This window comes from Chiloscyllium punctatum, chromosome 1 (genome assembly GCF_047496795.1).
Source record: "Chiloscyllium punctatum isolate Juve2018m chromosome 1, sChiPun1.3, whole genome shotgun sequence".
Classification (NCBI taxonomy): Eukaryota; Metazoa; Chordata; class Chondrichthyes; order Orectolobiformes; family Hemiscylliidae; genus Chiloscyllium; species Chiloscyllium punctatum.
The window spans coordinates 144,988,539-145,007,201 of record NC_092739.1 but is presented as its reverse complement, the minus strand read 5'-3'; the positions used below and the strand labels follow the sequence as shown (position 1 = coordinate 145,007,201).

At 41.0% G+C, this 18,663-nt stretch overlaps 1 protein-coding gene across 2 annotated transcripts in view; it reads right to left on the bottom strand.

Annotated features, from left to right (window-relative positions):
• LOC140480974 (DDRGK domain-containing protein 1-like) overlaps positions 1 to 18,663 on the bottom strand; it is a 120,664-nt gene that overhangs the window by 24,213 nt on the left and 77,788 nt on the right. Inside the window, exons 2-3 of one of the 2 annotated variants that reach the window (XM_072576591.1) lie at positions 16,944 to 17,093; positions 729 to 841 (exon numbers count right to left, since the gene is read on the bottom strand). In XM_072576591.1, coding sequence (XP_072432692.1) covers positions 729 to 841; positions 16,944 to 17,093 — 263 coding nt within the window. Of the gene's footprint in view, positions 1 to 728; positions 842 to 16,943; positions 17,097 to 18,663 lie in introns of both variants that reach the window. The other variant, XM_072576583.1, reaches the window with a different exon arrangement.

Here is an 18,663-nt window from a genome sequence, read left to right as displayed (position 1 = left end):
GGGCTGTTAACCATTGTCCAATATCCCATCTTTTGATTAACGTTTTTGTTTAAAAAGACCTGATATACTTGCTTAAATCAAATCAGTGACAAAAGGGTTACCAATCCTACTTCTTTCCATTGAAACCCAATAAGAGACAGAAGAGAATGCTAAACTGTGAATTAGCACATCTACAAAAATTTTGAGACACCATGGAAGATAAGACAAGTAGTTTGTAATTTGGACCACTGCAGAGCTGCTTTTTGAACCACATTTATACCATTACTTAGCTATCTCAAGTCAGAAATATAGACTCACAAAAGTAAGTATACTGCTGCTAATAGGATAGGAAGAAATGCTCCCTTTAGTGGTACGATCCTAATCCAAGGACACAAACTCAGAGTGGTTAGTAATTGGAGAAACAGTGACAAGAATTTTTTTTAAACTTGGCAGTGGCAGGAAGCTGGAAATCACTGCCTAACAGTGTGAAGGAGGTGGGTTCAAATGAAGGCCATCAATTGAGAATTGAAGAAATATCTGGAGAGAAAAAAAACTGCAGGACTAAGATGAGGAAGTTAAAGTATACAAGTTGTTCCTACACAGATCCAGTATACACATGATTAGCTGAATAGCCTCCTCTGTGCCACAGTCAATATTAATTAACCAATAGCATGCACATTACAGAAATTAAAGACAAAAGCAGTTACATTTTTTGCCCTGTCTTTTTTTAAAATGAAGTTGTTTCTAACCTCTCTTTGTGCCTTCCTTTGTTCTTTCTCTTCCAATTTCCGCTGCTTCTTGGCTCCAATTTTGCCATGTGTTTGAAATTCTGTGCCATCTTGTTCTGCTCCAACTTCTTCAACTGTCCAGCAAGCAAAATGGAGGCAAACATAATCAATACTTTGAATTGTAAAGGGAAAGCACTTTCAAATATCCAAATATATCTTGCCACACTTCAGGGCAAATAGAGTCATAGAGTCATACAGCACAGAAGGGGCCCCTCAGCCCATCAGGTCTGTGTCAACCTATCCAATTCCACTTTGCAGTACTTGGCCCATAGTCTTGAATGTTATGACATTTTGCATGCTCAGCTACGTATTTGTATCCTTACAATTAATCCATGTATGTGTACTTTTTCAATTAAAAAGTAGTCTCAGAAGAATAATAATTTCACAATTTATTAAACTGTTACAAAAATGTATTGTGGGAATGGTTTTAGAATATGCTGCAAAATAGTACATAAAGGAGGATACTCTAACTGCAGAAATTGATCTTCTCCACCCCATGTGCCTTGCAGCAAAGAGTGAAGTGCACAACATTTCTAAGATACAATCAGTAATTGACATATGGGTCTCAGTAGAAAAGACTGCAAAGTCATTCCTGTAGTTTTGTTGTAGTAGTGCATCAGAAAATCTGAAAAGGGATTAATTTAAAGCAGTGTTTGCTCAAACAATAACTTAAAAAGGGACTTTCTAATTTCCATGGCCTAAATAACCCTAATAAAATTCACAGGCAAATATCCCCGGCAAACAAGTTCAAGACTATGTGCTACAAAACGGTAATAATGAAGAAATGGGATCATTCAGCCAAAAGAAATTAGAACATCACTTCTAACTTAGCTTGGCTTTAAACTAAGCCCTTTTCAATGTCTGGTAACCAATATTTCCTGATACATGTAATTTCCATAACTTCTGAAATTAGGCCTGTAGTGCTTCCCTGTATTCTCTCCAACAATTATGCATCTTATTTTAAAAGGTATAACAAAGCTGCATGCGTACTGCAGACATGGGCTCACTAGGGCCAAATGCAGCTTTAAAGTTTCCTGTCTGGTCTGATATTGTACTCCTTGAATACAGTCTCTGCTTAATTTTTAAACAAAAGCAGCAAATGAACATTGTGCTTATAGTCCCAAGATCTCATGTGCTGATAATGCAAGGAGGTTTCCATTTAACGCATAACCTCATTACGCTTCTCTGAACAAGTATACTTCGATCACCATATTAAATTGGATCGGTCACTTCCGTACTACAGCAATGCTATATCTTGTTGAACCTTTTCATAATGCACTTATCAGGAAAATTCGCAATAATACCGATAAAGAAGAAAAACAACATTAATTTTAAAAAAGGTGACAGTGCAAAACTGTTGGCAAGTAAAAACTGACTGGTAGAGGTATTATCATAGAGAATGCAGCAGTTAATATTGACTGACAATTAACCGCTGGGTTTTGTTTAAAATTCAAACCAAAACAGGCTGATTCTGATCAAGGCACTTCACTGAGAAATAAATTAGTAACTGGCTGTCACCTATTTTGATAAGTTGAAACAGGCACAACGCATGCAAATGCACTGCAAGAAATAAGGCTCTGTGCATTAATGTGTGTAGCTTCCAGTATATGCAAGTACGCCAGACTGCAAGACCGAATGACAATCCTAAACTGGTTGTCAGTGTAATTCTTCACACAGGATCATTCAGTTAACAGGATCATTGTCCAATTGCTGAATGATATCCAACGTTGGATACTGTGATGCAAGCATTGCAAGTGCAGGTTGGTTGGATACAGTCAGTACTTTGTGTGAAAGGCCGAAGGAATCTGCTGTTTGATATAATCCACAACTCTTTAGAGCATACAGCTGACATTCCTGACATCACATTGGTATTAAAATTCATTTACGATTGTGCTCACTTTTGTGAAAGGCAGATAGTCATTTTTTGCTTGACTCTATTTGGAATTTAATAAATATTTCGCTTGATGGTAACATCCTGTCAGTGCAAACACCATTCCTGTTTGCAACTGCATAGTAGCAACATGAAATGTCTATCTTCATCTGGTACTAAAACTATTCAGATACCTTACCCTTCCAGGTAATCCTAGGTAGATTCGACACTTCTCAGGACCCAGAGGTCTTACAGATTTTCATGAGTTTTAGCAAGAAGTTATCTGATTGGGATAGCCATTATCTCGAAGGATGGCTTTGATGTGCCCTATTTAGCATCAAGCTTGCATCATGAAAAAAATGCCTATATATGAGGTTTCCTATGAGAAAAGCAAAACGAAAAGGGCGGTACGGTGGCTCAGTAGTTAGCACTGCTACCTCACAGTGCCAGGAACCCTGGTTCAATTCCAGCCTTGGGTGACTGTGTGGAGCTTGCACATTCTCCCAGTGTTCGCATGGGTTTCCCCTGGTGCTCTGGTTTCCTCCCACAATCCAAAGATGTTCGGGTAAGGTGACTTGGTCATGCCAAATTGCCCATAGTGTTCAGGGATGTGTAGGTTAGGTGCACTAGTCAGGGTAAATGTAGGGAATGGGTCTGAGTGGGTTACTCTTTGGAGGGTTGGTGTGGACTTGTTGGGCCAAATGACCTGTTTCCACACTACAGGGATTCTATGATCAATCCATGAACGCATGGAACTATTGGAAGCCAAGCATATAGTCTGACCAGCGAAAATAAGTTTGCAGTAAACAGTAGTAGCATCTCTCTGGCATATTTCTCAACTAGGAATTTAAGGAAAGGGAAATCATGGGGAGGTGGGCTCATAGTAATTATCACCAGACTATTAAGCCAGAGACGCTGGTAATTTTCTGGGGACCTTGGTTTGAATCTTGCTATGGCAGATGGTGGAATTCAAATTTAATAAATATTTGGAATTAGAAGTCTAATGATGACCATGGATCCATTGTCAATTGTCAAAAAAAAACTATCTGGTACACTAATGTCCTTTAGGGACGGAAACTGCCATCTTTACCTTGTCTGGCCTGCATGTAACTCCAGACCCTCAGCAATGTGGTTGTTAACACTTAATGCAATCAGGGACGGGTAATAAACACTGCCTGGTCAGTGCGTGAATAAGTATAAAAACAAATGAGTGTTCCATTTCAAATCTGAGTTTGAGTGCAGGGTAGAGCCTATTAAAGACACTCAAGGAATTTTTTACATGTGGCTGAATTCAAGTTACCTGCACACCAGAACTGTGTAAGAGGAATACTTGTTCTACCAAACATGTTTCTCATGGCATTCAACAAATGTTTGAGAGAGCTGGGTTTTGTGGGGAGTCCAATTGTGAGCATACCTGATGTTAATTCTGAACTCAAAAATGCAGATTGCTTTCTAAGTTCAACAAGTACTGATTCATGCAATGTTGATGATTGAGACTGCTAATATATAGTGGTACAGGCCAGATGTCTCTATGGCTTTCCCCGAGTGGCACATTCGTAAAAGGCTGCAATGGCAAGTGGATGCATGGATATTGAAAAGCAAATCTCAACTTCTAGTACTCCACTAATACGTGATAATGGGATACATGACCAAGTACAATTATCCGCTGCTGTATACCAAGAAACCACTGGTTAATCCATTTTAATAGTATTCTTTATCCTGTGGGCTGAAGAGAGTGTATTTTACAGCTCAATCCATAAGGGTGAAAGGGAAGGCTGGTAGGTATAGGGAATGTATGATGACTAAAGAAATTAAGAGTTTGGTTAAGAAAAAGAAGGAAGCATATGTCAGGTACAGACAGGATAGATCGAGTGAATCCTTAGAAGAATATAAAGAAAGTAGGAGTATACTCAAGAGGGCAAAACGGGGACATGAGATAGCTTTGGCAAATAGAATTAAGGAGAATCCAAAGGGTTTTTACAAATGTATTAAGGACAAAAGGGTAACTAGGGAGAGAATAAGGCCCCTCAAAGATCAGCAAGGCAGCCTTTGTGTGGAGCCACAGAAAATGGGGGGGGGGGGGGGGATACTAAATGAATATTTTGCATCAGTATTTACTGTGGAAAAGGATATGGAAGATATAGACTGTAGGGAAATAAATGGTGACATCTTGCAAAATGTCCAGATTACAGAGGGGGAAGTGCTGGATGTCTTGAAACTTAAAAGTGGATAAATCCCCAGGACCTGATCAGGCGTACCCAAAAGCTCTGTGGGAAGCTAGAGAAATGATTGCTGGGCCTCTTGCTGAGATATTTGTATCATCGATAGACACAGGTGAGGTGCCGAAAAACTGGAGGTTGGCAAACGTAGTGCCACTGTTTAAGAAGGGTGGTAGAGACAAGCCAGGGAACTACAGACCGGTGAGCCTGACCTCAGTGGTGGGCAAGTTGTTGGAGGGAATCCCGAGGGACAGGATGTACATGTACTGGGAAAGGCAAGGACTGATTAAGGATAGTCAACATGGCTTTGTGCGTGGGAAATCATGTCTCACAAACTTGATTGAGTTTTTTGAAGTAACAAAGAGGATTGATGAGGGCAGAGCAGTAGATGTGATCTATATGGAGTTCAGTAAGGCGTTCGACAAGGTTCCCCATGGGAGACTGATTAGCAAGGTTAGATCTCATGGAATACAGAGAGAACTAGCCATTTGGATACAGAACTGGCTCAAAGGTAGAAGACAGAGGGTGGTGATGGAGGATTCTTTTTCAGACTGGAGGCCTGTGACCAGGGGAGTGCTACAAGGATCGGTGCTGGGCCCTCTACTTTTTGTCATTTACATAAACGATTTGGATGTGAGTATAAGAGGTACAGTTAGTTAGTTTGCAGACGACACCAAAATTGGCGGTGTAGTGGACAGCGAAGAGGGTTACCTCAGATTACAACAGGATCTGGACCAGATGGGCCAATGGGCTGAGAAGTGGCAGATGGAGTTTAATTCAGATAAATGCGAGGTGCTGCATTTTGGGAAAGCAAATCTTAGCAGGACTTATACACTTAATGGTAAGGTCCTTGGGAGTGTTGCTGAACAAAGAGACCTTGGAGTGCAGGTTCATAGCTCCTTGAAAGTGGAGTCGCAGGTAGATAGGATAGTGAAGGCGGCATTTGGTATGCTTTCCTTTATTGGTCGGAGTGTTGAGTACAGGAGTTGGGAGGTCATGTTGCGGCTGTACAGGACGTTGATTAGGCCACTGTTGGAATATTGTGTGCAATTCTGGTCTCCTTCCTATCAGAAAGATGTTGTGAAACTTGAAAGGGTTAAAAAAAGATTTACAAGGATGTTGCCAGGGTTGGAGGATCTGAGCTAAAGAAGAGGCTGAACAGGCTGGGGCTGTTTTCCCTGGAGCGGCGGAGGCTGAGGGGTGACCTTATAGAGGTTTACAAAATTATGAGGGGGCATGGATAGGATAAATAGAAAAAGTCTTTTCCCTGAGGTCGGGGAGTCCAGAACTAGAGGTTTAGGGTGAGCGGGGAAAGATATAAAAGAGATCTAAGGGGCAACCTTTTCACGCAGAGGGTGGTATGTGTATGGAATGAGCTGAGGAGGAAGTGGTGGAGGCTGGTACAATTGCAACATTTAAGAGGCATTTGGATGGGTATATGTATAGGAAGGGTTTGGAGGGATATGGGCCGGACGCTGGCAGGTGGGACTAGATTGGGTTGGGATATCTGGTCGGCATGGACGGGTTGAACCGAAGAGTCTATTTCCATGCTGTACATCTCTATGACTCTAATTAGTTAGAGCAGTGAGGAGTTGAGCCTCAGACCAGAAACATCAGGGTTTGTGCCTCTGCAAAATTAGGTTATCATATTTGGAAAAGAAACAAGTATACAATTTGTTCAGGAGGCATGGATTAAGGGGAGGAAAATGATCTTAGTTCCTCCTTCAACATACTGTCCAGCATATCTGCTAAAAGCTCACCTATGTGGATCATTGACAAGAAATGACCACGCTTGGAACACTTACTGGCACTTAATGTGGAGGCTATTAACATTAGGAATAGCCATTTGCTGATGTGTAAAAACGCGAGTGGTGTCCAAAAAATGATCTCATTGGGTAATGACTCCTTCAAGAAAAAGGCAGAGGCAAAAGCTTGATCCACAACAAGTCCAACATAGGGTTGGCACAGCAGCTCAGTGGTTAGCACTGTTGCCTCACAGCAGCATGGACCCGGGCTTGATTCCAACCTCGGCCGACTCCCTGTGAGAAGTTTGTAAATTTTCCCTGTGTCTACGTGGGTTTCATCCAGGTGCTATAGTTTCCTCCCAAAGTCCTAGGATGTGCAGGTCAGGTGAATTGGCTGTGCTAAATTGCCCAGTGTTCAGGGATGTATAGGTTAGGTGCATTAGTCAGGGAGGGTAAATATAGGAGGTGGAGGGAATGGGTCTGGGTGGATTACTCTTCGGAGGGTCGCTATGGACTTGAAGGGCCTGTTTCCACATGGTAGGGATTCTGTACTTCTGTATGTTTTAAAAGGGCAGCATGGTGGCTCAGTGGTTAGCACTGCTGCTTCACAGTGCCAGGGACCTGGGTTCAATTCCAGCCTCAGGTGACTGTGTGGAGTTTGCACATTCTCCCCATGTCTGCACGGGTTTCCTCTGGATGTTTCAGCTTCGTCCCAGAATCCAAAGATGTGCAGGTTTGGTGAATTGGCCAAGTTAAATTGCCCATAATGTTCAGGGATGTGTAGGTTAGGTGCATTAGTTAGGGGTAAATGTAGAGTAATAGGGTAGGGGAATGGGTCTGGGTGAGTTACTCTTCGGAGGGTCGGTGTGGACTTGTTGGGCCGAAGGGTCTGTTTCTGCACTATAGGGATTCTATGATTAACCTTTCAAATTGTTCTCACTGGAGTTTAGAAGATGGAGAGTCACCCTTTATTGAACCCTATAAGATTTGTGGAAGCCTTGACAAGATAGATGCAGAGTGTTTTTCCTTCTGTGGATAATGTAAACCAACTACATTATCTTCACACAAAACCACAGCAGTGAGCTTCCTGATAGCATGGCTGCTACTTTATAAATTGCCACAGTGGCTTATTTTGGTTGATTACTAAAGAGGATAGTTTTATTTTAATTTCATCCACAAGACAACATTTTTGGGTTGGACACAATTGCAGAGGCACTGAAACTATGATACCAATATATTCTTTGCAATTCTGATCTTAAGGGTGGATTATCCCATTTATTTCAAATGCTAGCATCTCTACCATTTTACAGCAAGGATTGAACTCCACACATAACTTGCTAAAATAACATTTTTGAGCCTTATGCTTTGCTTGATTCTTGATTTCATGTTAAGCAATTAAATTTTTAAAATACCTTTAAAGTAATTTGTTAGAGATGGAAAACCACTGACCAGGAACTTCCTGACTTTAACTTGACTCCAAAGTCAATGCTCTAAGATTCACAGCTTTCATAGCAAGGTGAAAACATTCGGACCAATAATGCTTATTTAAGTCTCTAAACCTACTCTCTTAGGACAGTCTCAGTATTCACAGTGATAGCAAAACAGTACATGAGGACATAAAATAGGAATACAAGAATCTACATAATAAAGTTAAAGGAAAAAAACAAAGACCTCAAGACCACAGCATAAGGTACAGGAGCAGAAGTTGGCCATTTAACCCAGTGAGTCATCTCTACCATTCAATGAGATCATGGCTGATCAAATAATGTCCAAATCCTCTTTCATGCCTTACCTCAAAAACCCTTCATTCCCTTGATTAAAAATCTATCTCAGCCATGAATAAATGTAATGGCCTGCCTTGACAACCATCTGCAATATAGAAATTCACAGATTCACTGCCCTCTGAAAGAACAAATTGCTCATCTGCTGTAAATGTGCAACTCCCTTTTATGAGATTATGCCCTCTGCTTCCAGACAGTATCAGAAGGAAAAACACTCACTCTGTATCTATCTTGTCAAGGCTTCTATGCATCTCGTAGGGTTCAATAAAGGGTGCCTCTCGTTCTTCTATGAGAATAAGCCCAACTGTCTCAACGTCTCCTCATAAGACACCATCTCTCCATTATCCGGATCAATTTAGTGACTCTCCCCTAGACTGGCTCCAATGCCAGTGTCTCTTTCCCTTGGATAAGATAGACCAAAACTCTTCACAATATTCCAGCTGTTGTCTGACTAGTGACTTATATATTTTTAATGCAACCTCCACATTTTTATACTAAATTTCTTTTGAAATAAACATTCCATTTATGACTTTCATTATTACCTGAAATTGAATGCTAGCTTTTTGTGATTTATGCATGAAGACTTCCAAATCCTTGTGTGCTGTAGCTTTCTGCAATCTTTCTCCATTTAAATAATATTCAGTTCTTCTATTCTTCCTGTCAAAGTGAATAAAATCTATGCTCTCAGTTCCCATTAGTGGAGGCTTTAGAATCTGTTTTTCTCTCCATCATTTGAAGATTTTGAATACCTCTGTAAAATCTCCACTCAAGCTTCTCTTCTGCAGGGAAAGCAATTCTAGCTTCTCTAATCTATCCATTGCAACCATTCTTGTGACCCTTCTCTAATGCATTTGCATTCTTCCTTAAGTGAGGACTGGATGAAATATCCTATTAAGGCGGAACCAAAATGTGTACAGGTTTAACTCCCGTGCTCTTATATTTCATGCTTCTACTTATTAAGCCTAGGACCCCATATATTTTATCACTCCCACCTGCATTGGAACATTTGGGTTCATATTTTTACAAATCACTAAGTCCTTCTTCTCCTGCACTTTTAAGATTGAACACTTCATTTTATATGACATGCTTTCACATTCTTCCTACCAAATTGAATCTTTTCTCATTCCTCAGCATTAAATTTCAACTGCCACTTGACTGATTATTCCATCAACCTATGTCCGTTAGAATTTTGGCACAATCCTCCTCACAGTTCACAATTTTTACGAGTGTAAATCATCTACAATTTTTGAAATTGTCCTTGGTACACTAAAGTTTAGGTAATTGCTGTATTATCAGAAAGTCGCCTAATACTAACACCTGAAAACTCCACTACAAACATTCAGTTTGAGAAATAATCATGTACCACTACTATCTTCAGCTACTCAGCTAATTTTGTATCTATATCGATACTGTCACTTTTACCCGATGAGGTCTAACTTTGCTCACAAGTTTGGCACGTTACCTTTTCCAATTTCTTTTGGCAGTCAAGATTACTCTGAAGGTGGCAAGGGTGCAAAATGTACTCTCAGTGGGGAATTTCAATGGCTGTCACCAAGAGTGGCTGAGCAGCAGCACTCCTGATTGAGCTAGTCAGGTCCTAAAGGACATAGCTGCTAGACTGGGTCTACAGCAGGTGATGAAGAAAACATTCTTGACCTCATCCTTACCAATCTGCCAGCTGAAACAGCAACAGCATTACCCTCATCTATCCTCCCTATACCTTATCAAAAACTCAAACAGATTAGTTGAGTGAGATTTGCCATAAAACAATCCTTAATTAACTCACATTTGTCTAAGTTATTTTTAATTTGGTCCCAATCATTCCCAAAAGCTTGCCCACCTCAAAGGTTCAAATGATTGACCTGTAGTTTCTGCACTTACCTTCATGACATTTTTGAACAAATGTATAACATTTGCAATTCTCCAGTCCTCCGAATTTGCCCTCCCACCTCACTGCTTCGAAGGAGGATTCAAAGAATATGACCAATGACTCATAACCGCATCTTCCCCTTCTTTCTAAAGACCATTTGCTTTTCTTTTTCTGTGTTTTTGATTATGGACTGAAATGTGAAAATTCAGCTGCTGTTGACAGCCCACAGGGCCTCATGGATGCCCAGTCTTGAGTTGTTAGTTCTGCTAAAGTCAGTTCCATTTAGCATGATGATTGTGCCACACAGCATGATAGAAGGTATGCTCAAGGTGAAGACAGAACTCTGTCTCCAAGGACTATAAGGTGGTCACTCTTACCAATATGGTCACAAACAGATGCATCTGCAGCCGGCAGATTGGTCAGGATGAGATCAAGAATGTTTTTCTTCGCCACCTGCTGTAGACCCAACCTAGCTATGCCCTTTAGGACCTCACCAGCTCAATCAGTAATGCTGCTGCTGGGCCACTTGAGTGACAGTCTTTGAAATTCCCCAAGTACATTTTGCACCACTGCCACCTTCAGAATACTTGTTGACTGCTCCTGAACACTTTCTTCTTTAGATACTTCCTGGCAATTAAATATTCTTATCCTAGATTGACCATACCCCTTTTCACAGCCAGCCCAAACCTATTGTTACAATGATCATTGCCCCTACATGATTCACTACTGACAGTTGGTTTACTTTTCCCAACTCATTTCCAAGAACTAGGTTCAGCATTGTCTTCCTGGTGTACAGGGAAGACCAGAATGAACAAATTTCTCTTCTCTCATTAATAATTGTTGTCCTCCTTTATGCTTTTATACTGTACTAATACATTATAATCCATCTGGCATTTTTTGCAGCTCTGTGTAATTTCCTTTCAAGATCTCTTCATCCACATTTATCCCCCCCTAGTCAGTGATTTATGGATTGCACAGAGCACTATTGATTTTGGGTCCAAAACACAAAAAAGATTCTTTTATAGAGTCGTACAGATGTACAGCATGGAAACAGACCCTTTGATCCAACCCATCCATGCCGACCAGATATCCTAACCTAATCTAGTCCCATTTGCCAGCACTTGGCCCATATCCCTCTAAACTCTTCCTATTAATATACCCATCCTGATGCCTTTTAAATGCTGTAATTGTACCAGCCTCCACCACATCCTCTGGTAGCTCATTCCAGACACACACCACCCTCTGCGTGAAAAAGTTGCCCTTTAGGTCCCTTTTATATCTTTCCCCTCTTAGCCTAAACCTATGCCCTTTAGTTCTGGACACCCCACCCCAGGGAAAAGACCTTGTCTATTTATCCTATCCATGCCCTTTATGATTTTATAAACTTCTATAAGGTCACCCCTCAGCTTTCAATGTTTCAGAGAAAACAACCCCAGCCTATTCAACCTCTTCCTATAGCTCAAATCCTCCAATCCTGACAACATCCTTGTAAATCTTTTCTGAACCCTTTCAAGTTACACAACACTCTTCCAATAGGAAGGAGACCAGAACTGCACGCAATATTCCAAAAGTGGCCTAACCGATGTCCTGTACAGATGCAATATGTCCTCCCAACTCTTATACTCAATGCTCTGACCAATAAAGGAAACCATACCAAACGCCTTCTTCACTATCCTATCTACCTCTAACTCTACTTTCAAGGAGCTATGAACTTGCACTCCAAGGTCTCTTTGTTCAGCAACACTCCCTCAGACCTTACCATTAAGTGGATAAGTCCTGCTAAGATTTGCTCTTCCAAAATGCAGCATCTCGCATTTATCTAAATTAAACTCCATTTGCCACTCCTCAGCCCGTTGGCCCATCTGATCAAGATCCCATTGTACTGAGGTAACCTTCTTTGCTGTCCACTGCACCTCCAATTTTGGCGTCATCTGCAAACTTACTAACTATACCTCCTATGTTCACATCCAAAACATTTATATAAATGACGAAAAACAGTGGACCCAGCACCGATCCTTGTGGCACATCGCTGGTCACAGGCCTTCAATCTGAAAAGCAACCGTTCACCACCACCTTCTACCTTCGAGCCAGCTCTATATCCAAATAGCTAGTATTCCATAAGATCTAACCTTGCTAACCAGTCTCCTGTTCTTGGAGTCATCCTTTACAAGAATGTTGCCTGGGTTGGAGTCATTGGGGCGGTACGGTGGCTCAGTGGTTAGCACTATTACTTCACAGCACAACGAACCAGAGTTCGATTCCTGTCTCGGGCTGTTTGTATGGAGTTTGCACATGCTCCCCATGTTTGCATGGGTTTCCTTCCGGTTTCCTCCCACAATCCAAAGATGTGCGGGTTAGGTGAATTGGCCATGTTAAAACTGTCCATTGTGTTCCAGGATGCGTAGGTTAGGTGCGTTAGTCTGGGGTAAATGTAAAGCAGTAGGGGAATGGGTCTGGCTGGATCAGTGTAGACTTGTTGGGCCGAAGGGTCTGGCTCCACACTGTAGGGATTCTATATCCTCTCTCCAGCACTGAAGTGATCTCCTTATTAGAGTCATAGAGCTGTACAGCATGGAAACAGACCCTTCGGTCCAACTCGTACATGCCGACTAGATATCCCAACCCAGAGTTTGGGAGAAGATTTGTAGCTCGGGTGCTCGTTGTTGTTCTGGTTCTGTTCGCCGAGCTGGGAATTTGTGTTGCAGATGTTTCGTCCCCTGTCTAGGTGACATCCTCAGTGCTTGGGAGCCTCCTGTGAAGCGCTTCTGTGATGTTTCCTCCTAGGAAATTCCTAGAGGCATGGCACTCATCCACAGGTTCAATCAATAAGCACATCGACATGGACCCAATATACCAGCCACTGCAGCGGACAGCTGGAACTGACAACCAGAAGCGGCAGATACAAACCACTATAAATGCCGGAGGAAACATCACAGAGGCGCTTCACAGGAGGCTCCCAAGCACTGAGGATGTCATCTAGACAGGGGAAGAAACGTCTGCAACACAAATTCCCAGTTCGGCGAACAGAACCAAAACAGTCCCAACCCAATCTAATCCACCTGCCAGCGCCCAGCCCATATCCCTTTGCCATCCCTCCTTTCCTTTCTTCCTAATCTTTCCACATTTCCACACGTAGCACAGCAACTCTTTATTACTTTCCCTCTTCCTGCGACTTCACCTAATACATTGCTATTTCCTTTCTAGTGCTTTCTACCTCAGCCAATTCTCTGTCCATCTTGATGTTACAGATCATTGTATAACTAACTACCCACCACCATCTTAAACCAAAGGTAACTCATTATAGAAGTAGACCAAGTCTTAACTCATTACTTATCTACAAAATTGAAGAGCTAAGTGTAAACAATTTCTCTGGTTGAAGGTTTGTTTGGCAGAGAAAATCTCATTATCTCAAGTAATAGCCTTGCTCAACACATTCCCCCTCCGTCCCAGCAAATTAAAAGCCCAAGTAATTAATTCAAGCAAAGAGGTCAGTCATAGAATCAACAAAGCAATAACTGGAATCAGCAAATGAAATACAGAAGTTGAACAAGCTGACATTATAAGTGCCATCTTTAATAATGGTCTCATTACCCAGTACAGTACAGTATAAATCCACAGCTGCAAGTGTGAGAATGGGTGGGTTGTGAAATGCAAGCAACTGTTGCAGTACTGACTAAAATAAGTAAATGAAAAATCCTTATACGGTATGACTAAAGGATGGAAGCTGCCTTACTAGCAACACATCCAAAAATAAAATACGGGCAAAAAGTTTATGCAAATTCATTTTTGCGAATAATCATTTTTCAATAAACATTTTCCCAGTTAACAGCTGCCCACTGTTGTTTCCAGTTGGTGAAATGAAAAGGTAGTGAGGGAGTTGATTCAGTCAGTCAATCTCCATGACCTTGTTTGCGAACAACTGTCATCAATTACTCAGAAGTACTGCCTATAAACAAGATTATATTCATACAACGAAAATGTATCAGCAGAGATTCTTTACTCAGCAATTCCACCTGCTCAGCCAGCCTACAGTCTCAACTATTAACAATACTCATCACCTAGAAAATGTGTGTTGAAATTGCTATTAGCTAGCACAGGAGACCCTTGAGAATGCTCAGAATTAAGCTATTATCAAACCAAATAGCAACTCCAGAATCTCTCTCTTATTCTGTTCCAGTAACTGAAATTCCCACATATCAACCAGAAGTATATTCTCAAAATTTGCATTCTGTACCTACCTTTAAAAGGCATATAGCATTGTCAGATGTGCGAGTTTACCTTTCATGGATTAAAATATCAGTGCAGACATCATGTTTTATAGAACAAAGTAAATCACAGAAAGACAGAAAAATCAACTCCTTCCATGTATCTAATTATGACAATCAGGATATATAGAAACTCAGCTCAGTTTGGGCTCATCTATGATGTTCCCCATCTTCATCAGCTCAGTAACTGCACAATAGCTTTGGACAATATCTCTTACACCCTCAACTTTGCTCAAAAGAATACCAAGTTTCACCACATTGTCTGTCTCTGTATAAGATTAAACATGTGTAACAGGTAATGTCTGCACTTTTGTGGTGCAGTGGTAGTGTCCCTAGCTCTGGGCCAGGAAGCCTAAATTTAGGTCCTACTTGTTGCAGTGATGTGTAATGAAATCTCTGACAGGTTGACTAGAAAATATCTGGAGACAAGGTTCTTTTAAACCACTTGGGCAAAGTCAGAGATCGTAGAATCCCTTATGGAAGCAAGCCATTCAATTCATCGAGTCCACACTGATCCTCCAAAAAGCATGCCACTCAGACCCACCTGACTTCTCCATCTCCTGATGCTGCCTGGCTCGCTGTGTTCTTCCAGCCTCCTGCTTGTCTACCCTATCCCTATAACCCTGCATTTCCCACGGAAAATCCACAGAGCCTGCATATCTCTGGACACAATGGGAAATTTTAGCACAGCTAATCCAACTAACCTGCACATCTTTGGACTGTGGGAAGAAGCCCACGCAGACATGGGGAGAATGTGCAAACTCCGTAGAGACAGTCACCAGTTGGAATCAAACCTGGGCCCTGGCGTTGTGAGGCAGCAGTCCTACCCATTGATCCACCCTATATTTTATTTTTATTTTAGCACTGAAAAAAAACATTGCTCCAAATTGTTGATATCAACAGTCACATCTTTTACTATCCTGAGAGTGTGAAGAATTATCCACAAGGTGCAGGACTGAAATCACGTGTATAGAATCACAGGATTTTACAGGACAGAAGGCCATTTGATCCATTGTGTCTGCATCAGCTCCTGAAAGAGCTACCTACCTAGTCGCATTCTCCAGCTCTATCTCCTCATTCTCCAGCCCTCTACATCCATCACTTTCAAATATATATAAAGCTGTATTTTCAATCCTCCTATGGTATCTGGCTCCACCATTCTCCTAAATCCTAACTCTTTACTCTGATTAAAGAGGTTTCTCCTTATCTTGATCCCTGGTCATTGTAATCTAGACTAGGTAGAGGCAGCAAAATCTCTTCCCTGTAGAAATTTAGTGAACCAGCTGAACTGTTAAAAACAATCCAGAAACTTTTATTTATTGGTGCTAGCCCAAAATTATCAAATTTATTGCCCCAATAGGATTTGGGATTTTTGGATTATTCATCCATTATCACAACCATTAGAGCAACAAACCAGGTCAGTATTATTATAGGAGGACATTTGTGGAAACTGCACATGTATTCCCTAGAGATTAGGCACATGAGGCAATCTCACTGATTAAGAGGCACTGAGATAGGATGAGAAAGTGGCATTAACAAGATAATCAGCCACGATACAGAATGTATGGTGAGCTTGATGGATTCATAGAATTATAGAATCCCTACAGCATGGAAACAGGCCCTTCGGCCTGACAAGTCCTCATTGACTCTCCAAAAAGAGTATCCCACCCAAACCCATTCCCCATTACTCTACATTTACCCCCAACCTACACATCATAAATACTATGGGCAATTTAGCATGGCCAATTCACCTAACGTGCATATCTTTGGATTATGGGAGGAAACTGGAGCACCCTGAGGAAACCCCCACAGACACAGGGAAAATGTGCAAGCTCCACACAGACAGTCGCCCAAGGCTGGAATTGAACCTGGGCCCCTGGCGCTGTGAGGCTGCAGTGCTAACCACTGAGCCACTGAATGGTCTAATCCTGTTCCTAGATTCCAACATATTATTCTATCTTCTCTGTAAATTGCACAGAATGTCATCTCTGCTTCACGTAACAATCACTTGGTTTCACTAAAGCATGCAAAACAAACAGCACTGTAATAGACAGTACTTCGGAGTTATTCAATGTGGTGGCTCCCCTCAGGGTGAAAACACCATGAAGCCCACTGAACCTTCCACAACTCAAGTTGCAATATGCGTGAATGTCATTGAAAATTTTGAACCGAAAAGCATTCCCCAAAGCCTTGCCTTCTTCCTACAATTTACAGTTTTAAATCTCAAATCGCAATCTTACATGTCTTTATGTACATCATACCATTGTACACAATGGTTAATCTATGAAAACATCTAAGGCCCAATGCAAATATGCTGAAATTTCTTGCTGACATCCGTCAACTTGCAGAACTCAAAGCAGGCTCTATTTAAAAAAAAACAGCAAACTGCGAGAAAATGCCACTGTATTCATAATGTTGATAATTACCTTGAGCATCCTGTTCAGCTTCCAGAAGCCTTCGAGCCAAAAGTCTATTCCTGAGATTACGTCGTACCCTTGGTGCACCTGCTGGACGATCTTCATTAACGGGTCGAGGTCTTCCAACAGCAGCCACTACATTTCGCTGTTGGTTCTGATCTGCTGAGGTAACAAAGAAACAAACAGAAATCTTTAAAATTTGTTTACCATTTGCATCACACATTTTCAAACTGTACCGGCAAAATAAGAGTGATGAATCATCAGAATCTATTTTGCCAAGAGATCAAAATTCAAAACAAAATCAATAGTTCATGAGTCAAACAATTCTAGACATTGAAAACTGATTTTTGTTGAAGTATAGTTACAGGAGACACAAAAAGACTGGTGTTTGACACTACAGGGGCCACTAACACACCAGTAATTTGGATTATCTTGAAACAGCAAAAAGTTAACATGATAGATAATTAAAATACTATATTTTGTGATGAGCATTTTCCAAAGTTATTCTTATGATCAAGACTGATGGATAACCCAAAAGAAACATATTGAATTCTGAAGAAAAGTCAAAGGCTTGACGTGTTAACTCTGCTCCTCTATCTACAGATGCAGCAGTCAGCTGAGTTTTTCCAACTTTTCTTTCAAATAACTAGCATGTTGCACTAATCGGAAACCATCCTAGTATTTTTGTCTAAGTCACAAGTGTCAACTGTTCTCACATTTCTCATAACTGAACATTTCACAATTATTCTAAAAATCACTCAAATGACACTAATTCATGAAGGCTTTTCAATTTACATCGCGAACAGGAAAGTGTCCAACAAATACTACTCTCTGGGGTATACGATAAAAAGTGTTGATAGAAAAACATGCTTTATTCAAAATGAAAGGGCGAAATAAAGAGACAATGCTTGGATCTGTGTACAGTTATGAAAATACTGAAAAGATGCCTGAAACAGGGGCTATTTTTCTGACAAAATGGCCATGAACAATGGAAATCCAAAGTAAAATCCAGTGGCCGGTGAAACGATAGTTCTGCTTTTCCTTTAAAGGGATTTTGTAAATGTGAGTTTTCAGTGTCAGAGAATTATGCTTTGGGACTTTGACCCCATGTTCTCCCAAAAACCAACCCTTTGACCAAGCTTTGCATGTTCCCACGCCCCCTCCAAAACCCAACCACTTGGCTTTGTATCAAATTCTAACATCACTGTGCAATGCCTTGGGATAGCTTTCTATCTAAGTGTTTGGTAATGACAACATATAAATATTCACTCAAAGTACAAACTTTTGTATATAAAATGAACTGTGCTTCACAATTTGGAGATGCCGGTGTTGGACTGGGGTGTACAAAGTTAAAAGTCACACAACACCAGGTTATAGTCCAACAGGTTTAATTGGAAGCACACTAGCTTTCGGAGCGACACTCCTTCATCAGGTGGTAGTGCCTGATGAAGGAGCGTCGCTCCGAGAGCTGGTGCTTCCAATTAAATCTGTTGGACTATAACCTGGTGCTGTGTGATTTTTAACTTTGTGCTTCACAATGCAATTGAAAATGTTTGATACAAAGGCATTTTTTATTTAATGATAGCACAAGATATCAATGCATATTCCCATTCAATACATGAGAAATAAGATAGTTAAGCTGACAACACAAAGCTACAGTACTGCACACCTTTGTGGCTATGACTGAGACTTGGCTGAGAGATGGATAGTTCATCAACTTCACCAACAC